This window comes from Neodiprion fabricii, chromosome 3, assembly GCF_021155785.1.
Source record: "Neodiprion fabricii isolate iyNeoFabr1 chromosome 3, iyNeoFabr1.1, whole genome shotgun sequence".
Classification (NCBI taxonomy): Eukaryota; Metazoa; Arthropoda; class Insecta; order Hymenoptera; family Diprionidae; genus Neodiprion; species Neodiprion fabricii.
The window spans coordinates 33,813,076-33,820,661 of NC_060241.1; the positions used below are offsets into that span (position 1 = coordinate 33,813,076).

At 37.0% G+C, this 7,586-nt stretch overlaps 1 protein-coding gene across 4 annotated transcripts; it reads right to left on the reverse strand.

The window, feature by feature from the left end:
- Positions 1-604: 604 nt before the first annotated feature.
- Positions 605-7,480, reverse strand: LOC124177119. Of its 4 annotated transcripts, XM_046559145.1 has the most exons (8): positions 6,260-7,480; positions 2,586-6,139; positions 2,393-2,512; positions 2,078-2,329; positions 1,874-2,024; positions 1,360-1,430; positions 1,168-1,254; positions 605-1,041 (listed from the first exon to the last, which is right to left on the reverse strand). In XM_046559145.1, the coding sequence occupies exons 1-8, from the start codon at positions 6,693-6,695 to the stop codon at positions 766-768; spliced, it is 4,947 nt and encodes a 1,648-aa protein (XP_046415101.1). In that variant the 5' UTR covers positions 6,696-7,480; the 3' UTR covers positions 605-765. The 4 variants fall into 4 exon arrangements, 3 of the variants coding, with proteins under 3 accessions (XP_046415101.1, XP_046415100.1, XP_046415102.1); XM_046559144.1 differs by having other exon boundaries at positions 2,586-7,480; XR_006869525.1 differs by lacking the exons at positions 605-1,041; positions 1,874-2,024 and having other exon boundaries at positions 1,193-1,254; positions 2,586-7,480.
- Between the last annotated feature and the right edge of the window lie 106 nt (positions 7,481-7,586).

A 7,586-nucleotide genomic window follows, 5' to 3' on the forward strand; every position in this document is an offset into this window, starting at 1 on the left:
GCATAATTCCGGGCGGTTTCTCACGTAATGAATTACAAGTTCATTCACGTCATCACAATTATATTCCATAGTGGAATCTTTTGTTGATGTTATTGATGGTTTGTTTTCATAAACTGTTTTATATGACATAACCTACGTCGCGTTGACTATTATTTGAGCCATGATTTGAGCTTTGCCAGATTTCGAATGGCCCCGAAGGTTCTCGACTTTAGCCGAATGACGTGCGGTACTGCGGAAAAATTAAAATATTTTGATCTCAACGCAGTGCGGTGCGGCACAGTGCGGCACGCCGGAGGTTGCCGCTGCCGGACTTGCGCCGGGCTCCTGATTGGTCACCGCAGCATTTGCCGGAGCTAAACGCATACATGGAGTTTTAGCTTAAGTCCGTGGCGAGCCACTGATATGCACTGATATAGAACAATTCACAGGCATGAGCATCATCATATTTATTCATTCTCGTGGTTGTTGGTTGAGTAAATGCTTTTAAATCCCTTTACCACGGTCAACAGCTTACGTGACGTAAAATGTAAATAGGATTAAGGGTGACAGAAGCATGACAAAAGCTTATATGAATGAATTTCAGATGTTTTTATTTGATGTTGCAAAGTATTCACTTTAATCGCAAGCAACTACTACATTGTTTGGTATAATTTATATGATTTGGTATTAATTGTTAAGATGTGTAAACTTTTGACGTTACTTTGCACGTTTCCGCGTTGTCTTCAAAAATGAATGAAAACAAATATGTTCATACAAAGTAACTAGCTAAGACAGCATTTTTACACCTTGTTCTAGCCTGCGACGTTCTGAAACTGGCATGCCACAGTATTTTTCTAAATCCGTTAGTCGAACGTCGGTAGAATCTAATCGTGATAAATATATCAGAGCAGCTTCCAACTGAACATCTTTCGTCAATAGTCCTTCGCCTATGTAACAAGCTAGGAGTTGCAGATGTGGCCCAATAGCTGATCGATAACGTGTCGCTAAAGATTGCAAAAGATCCACACTAGCGTTCGTCATTGGTTTGCCCACTTCTTCTGCCTGGATATGCAAACAAAATCCATTTATTTCACTTTAAACAAAGCTCCAATTTGCTAGCATAAATGACGAATGAAAGTTGTGAGTTTATGAGTCTCATGATTTACTGACAGTATATTTCAAACTTACCTCTGCTTCAGCATATTTATAAATGGTGTAGAATATACGACGGCGCTGTTTTTCCATCATTGCAGTATCCTCATCATCTTCATTGCCCTGTTAAGATTTCGATTATGAATATAAGAAATTAATTTGGTATAGTGCAGTGCAAGACAGTTCAAATCCCAAGACATTTTGAATTAAAAATTTGATGCTACGTACTTTATCTTTTCCAAATAGGGTGACAAAAGACACGTATCCCTCTTCAACCTTTTCCAAAATTTTCAGGTAGGCTGTAAACGATTTTTCTTATGTCTTTAGATCGTAATCAAGTATCAAGTTACACAAATCCCTATGAAAAGAATTAAGTACAACCCAGGAGCTGAGAGATTATTCTCAACTAATTTGTTTCTAAATGTTCTTGGAAAAATATAATTTTTATATAGCATATGATGCATTTATTTCATTAGCTTATTTAGTAAATGTATAATATGTTGTGAAAATGGAATAGTTCAAAGCTACTGACTACGTTACTCGAATGTCTAATTACTATAATTCCTTCTGCGCTGTCATGCAACAGACAGTTTATTTTATGGAAAATATAACTCACATATCGTCAATATCATATTTCCTAAATATCTTTTAATGTATGAAGTATCAAATTAGCTTCTTTATAATAATTCAGAAATGTGATATTGACGTGTTATCTTTAGGGTTACAATAAAGTAATAAAAACCATCCAGTTTGACGGCGTTAGTTATCCTTTTATTGACAATCGACTCCACCAGTTGCAGGAAATATCGCATCACTTTCGGCTTCGCTTTCATTGCAAGTAGATAGAGCAGCGTGCCTTGAGTTGTTGCAATATGTGGGACCCAAATGCGTGCCTTCAATATGTATAAATCAAATGCGTTCTCTAGAAACAAGGATTATAGCTTACCTCTGTAAGGGCTGCTTTAAATCGATTTCGTACTTCGTCATCCCTAATTGCAGCAGTAGCTTCATCAACGCTAAATCCAAGAGCTAATAGAAAATCAAGTGGCGTATCATGGTCAGAGAAATTGAATATCTCTTCCTGTTCCGAAGTTGTGTCACTTGGTGCTCTTGTACACACGTACTCGTCCCCGGCCAGGGTTAATCCATCTGCTCGAAAACCTCTGCGAAAGCATCGTCCAATTTCTTCTGGAGTTACCTACATTTGATTTATCAGGCTTCAGACTCACTTATAAGTAGTACTTCCTTTTTTATGTCTTACGATTCCAGCAATATCCGGAGATTCCCAAATGCTCTGACCATTAATGTTGTTCTCTTCATTTTCCACCACTTGTACTTTACGAACCAGTTTAGCTTCCGAGCCAGATCGATGATATTTGCCCTTGAACATAAATCACAGAATTTTGATCGTACAATTGCACGCTGTTCAATGATTGTAATAGATTGTCACTAACTTTTTTGCCATCATCATCCAATGTGTCCATTTCAGCACGATTTTTTCTTCGAAATATTTTGAACAATTTACTAGATACTGTTTTCTTTTTTTCATCCTGTTTATTCTCGCTAATTTCAACAGGAGGTTCATCATCCTCACAAACTGAGGAATCAGTTTTCCTCAAATAAGACTCAGTAGTATTACTGCATGGAAAACAGGGTGCGTACCCTCTAGGCATCATTAGCCACTCGGGTGGTGGTTGAGCGTGTATGTTATTTGACGTTGTAAAATTCATTTCAGCACGTGGTAGGTGATCATGTACATTTGACATTGGTGGGAACCATGGAATGGGAACCATATCTGGAGGTGGTGGCTCATTGCCATTCTTTCTGACAGTCGGTTGCCAATCTCCGTCAGGTAGTGGAAGCTTTGAAGCCGGTGGTGGTTGTTGATAATTTTGCCAGTACTGCATCATATATGGAACAAATGGACAACAGAAGGGATAAGGTGGCGGTAGAGCTGAAGGAGGCGGGGGTGCAGCTGTATGCAGAGCATGAGGTGCAGTAAGCTGTTTTTCATTTATTGGATGTGCAGGTGATGACTGCAGATAAGTCTCGGTATCTTTATGTGAAGTTGAAGCACGATTGTTCGATTGAAGATGTAAATGATCATGATTTTCCTCAGGACTAGCGGTTACGTGATTTCTTCTGGAATGATTTGTGTGGGTAGGATCGGTGTAAGTTTTTGTAGCAGGATTTGTATGAAGCAGCAAAGTAGCACCTTTGTGAAGATTCAAAACAGTATCTGACTCCCAATAATTAGTGTCAGCTGTTGACGACAACATTGTAGACTGCGAGGGCGCAGAGCTTTCCAAAAACGAAGAGGGTGGTTTAGGTAGCTGGTCAAGAGGAATATGGGTAGTTTTTTCACTCTTACAAGATTTGATCTTTTTGAATATATTGAAATTAAACTTGTTTGTACGGCATCTCTTCGAGTCATTTGGTGCACAAATGAACCTTCTGGTTGTCTGAGATTCATTATCAGTGCTATTAGCAGTCGATTTATTATTTGCCCACAACTCATATACTTTGTTTGAATCATAAAAGTTTTCATTTTTGATTTTCAGTCGTTTGGAACATTTAATTCTCTTATGTCCTGGGTCCGTTTCCATAACGATTTTTTTATCCACTAGATACAATTTTGGATTGCCAGAGCCTGTTTCAATATCACTGATGCTCGATTTCACTCGTTCAGCAGCCTTGTTGTGCACTAGGGCAGATGTTAGATCTGTTGTGCTCCTCGATGTTTCAAAGGCTTCTCTAATCTCTTCATGCTTCACATCTTGTAGTGACGTAATGATTTTATGCTGAGCCGGTACTGTAGGTATATCTATAAAACTGTCTTGTCCTTCTGCATTGTTTAAATCCAAGAAACGTTTACTGACAACATATTCTAGACTTCTCTGCACTGCATTATTTGGCTTTTTCAGCACTATAACTTTATCCTGGTCAATTTTAGCATCTCTCGCAGAATTTAATTGCTCACTAGATTCTTCTTCCTCTGATAACTCATCTCTCGAATCCGAACTATTCTCTATTAAATATTTCCCAATTCGCATCTCAGCATTATCTACATCCTTCTCCTCAAGCTCTGGATTATTAAATTGGAAAACCTTACTTCTATTTACTTCTTTCATCTGATAAGCAGTAATTTGATATGGTGAATACATGTCCAGACTATTGGTAAATGCAGACAAATATTTATTTGTATCGTACAGAGTGTATTTTGTTTCGGTATCCCGCTTCTTGAGTTTTTCTTCACATAAATTCGGGTGGCTTTTAATATTTTCTCTAATTCCAACGAATTGTGTATTGACAGGATCATCCAAGGAGTTGAAGATACTTTCAAACCTATCATCATTAATATTGTGGTACAGAATAGTTTGCGTATTGTGAAATTTTCTTTCTGTAACATGTTCAATTTGTTGATGCTCAGTCGAGTTGATTTTGGCTTGATCGGAGTGATCAAAATGTCTCTTGTGCAAATCGTTGTGATATGATTTGTAGCCGCTGCTTTCTCCTCCGCTGGATTCAGTATTTTTCGCTGCCGTATTGTTACTTCTTCTACTTGGAGATGTTGTTTTCTCCGAACCATGACAAACAACACTGACACTGGATCTATCGTTAACTATTCTTATTCGGCTGGTTTTCGGGCTGTTTTCATCGATGATTATTTTGACGTTTTCTCGCTCTGGATCAATTTTCTTTTCATGTTTCTGATACTTTTTCTCATTCGATACCATTCTTTCAATGTAACGTGCCATATTGCAGCACGTATTTTTCTCTTTATGATTGAAACGTCTGTACTTTTTCGAATATTTATAACCATTCGTTTTCAAATTCGATATTATTTTGTCTGAGGTGTGACTTGACGACGGGTGTTTCAAATATGCTGTGATTTTAGCAGCATTCAAAGTCTCATAGCTCTCCATTTTACTCATGTTATCTGGTAACTGCGTTACAATATCTGATAAGCTTGCTGTTTCAACATTCACCGTGCTGTTGCTGCTTCCGGAGTTTTTGTAAACGTCTTGAGTTTTTTCATCCTTACAATTAGCTAGACCATCTTTCGATTGATGTTTGTAGAGTGAAAATTTGATAGTATTATTATTCAATCCTTGAGAACCATCAATTTCAGATGCTGGATGTATCAAGGTTTTCGTAAGATTATATTTTGCATCATCGTTGACAGTGCTTTTATCTTTTTCTAGTTTGGTCAATTTTATATCTGCATTAGTAGCATAGTTTCTGTAATCTTGTTGTTTGTTGGGTCCTTTACGATATGGTTGATCAGAATAGCATCCATAATTTATTGAATTGGCGTTATACATGATTTTATCTTCAGAAATAGACGAAAATTTGTTGGCAACTAACAATTGTTTCAGTCTGTTACAATCACAGTTCGATGGTTCTAGCAAATTCGCTATCGATTCAATCTCTGCTGTTTTTGAGACATCTTTCTCGCAACATATTTTTACATCCTTGCTCGACTGGATAGTATTACGAGTGGAATCAATACAACATTTTGTACAATTCAAGTTGGTCGGGTCACTTGCTTTACTTTTTGGCTTATTCTTGTGCTGTGTTTCAGGTGCAGAATTAACATCATTAGATTCAATCTTGGAAGTGGAAAAGTTTTTATCCATTTGTATAGACTTCTTAAGATTGAAAATTCTTGTTCGAGCTGCTCCATTGTTCTCATTCTTTGCATTGATACAGTCATTGTTGTCACGAGCATTATTTGTTTGTAAATTTTTGATTTCAACAATTTTTTGACGATATTTTTTCTTAGCCTCGTAACTCTTTTTTAAATTTTCTATATTTTTCTTAATTCGTTGTTTATCTAATTCGATCTTTTCCTGCATGTCGGCTTTTGCTGAAGTTTTTTTCGAGAAATGCACATCTTGCTTCTTTTTAACTTTTTTCACAACTTTCTCAGTGCAATGAGCTAATATTCCCTCTTTTCCCTTTTGACCCTTGTGTCTAAGTGCTTGCTGTGGAATGATACGCGGAACTGAGGACAGAACAGTATTACAAGACACTTCCTTTACTTTAGGTGGCTTCGTTTCTCCGCTTATTCTGCATGAAGTTTTTTGACAATCATTTGATTTATTTTTGAGAATTTCTCTATTACCTGTTGATCTGGATTGTCTTTTACATGTAGTTATCACCTCTGATTTGTCGTTTGAAATTAATATCTTAGAATTTTTTCCCTCCTGCTTATCACAAACTGTACCTCTTGGTTTTTCAACAGATCTAGGCACGACTTTGTTGAACTGCTCTGGCCAATGTTTGTAGGTTTGATCCTTTATCAGATTTTCGTTAACATGAGGAGATTTTTCTATCAAATTTTCAGGTAAAGGTGTTGTTATTGCAGTTGACACGTCGGTATTAGTTTTATCATGTGTTCCATAACCCAGTTGCGACCCCTTAGCAGTAATTAAAAAATGTGGATTTTCTTGGAGGCGTAAAGAATGGCGAATTGATTTTTCTTTAGGTATAGCAATGCTGCAAGCTCTAGCATTCGTTGTATCGTTATTAGTATGCGAGTTTTTTTCATTATTGTTCATAGTAGTAAAAGGAACCTCTTCGCAGCTTTTGTAGTCTATGTTGATATCAAATGTAACGCACTCCTGGTCAATGTAATGGATCTTTATATGCGATATGGCAATATCTTGATCCGTTGTATCGGTGGAACAGAGTGTGCGAGCCGTGCTCCCAGTTCTTTTTCCAAGCAACGTGATTTGCTATGTATTGGTGAACCTTTACTATCACCGGCTGTACTTAGAAATAAATAAGATTGTTGGGTCTTTGGAGATGTCTTGCTTCTTTCTAAGTGCTTCATTGCGTCTACCACGCTATTCACAATTGCTGTCACAATCAAATCATTCCAAATATTTCTCTATGTACGTGCAAAATTGTTGAAATAAATCATAAGCACAGGTGTTTTCAAATTTTTTTTGCAAAATTCGGTCCCGCTAGTGCCAAAAGAGAATTGAAGGTAATTAAAATATACTCAAATAATATCCACATTTTACGACATAAAAAAAATGAGCTGTCATTTTTAGCGACTTGGTAATAGTTTCATGAGAGTTCTCATTGGTTGCGTCACTTTTATGCTGATTTTTAGACTTAGCACTGCGTTCAAGCCTCTATCAAATCAATAGCTAGTGAGAGATGACGAAATATTTCAATTTCTTGACGTGATGTGAGTATGATTTGAAATTCAAAATCTGCGGCAGTACAGTCAATATCAATACTGAAAGTTCTCGACGAACAGAGCATTATTGGTATAAAAATACTATACGAGTTGACAAGTATATTCTTGCTCTCGGAATTTGATTTTAACTGAAATTATCTTTAAAATGAGCGAGTTTCGTTAGTTAAAATGATCATAAAACGCACACAGATGGTCTGTGGATCTCGACCGGCGAAAAAGTCCTGTGAGCGCGTGCGCAGCG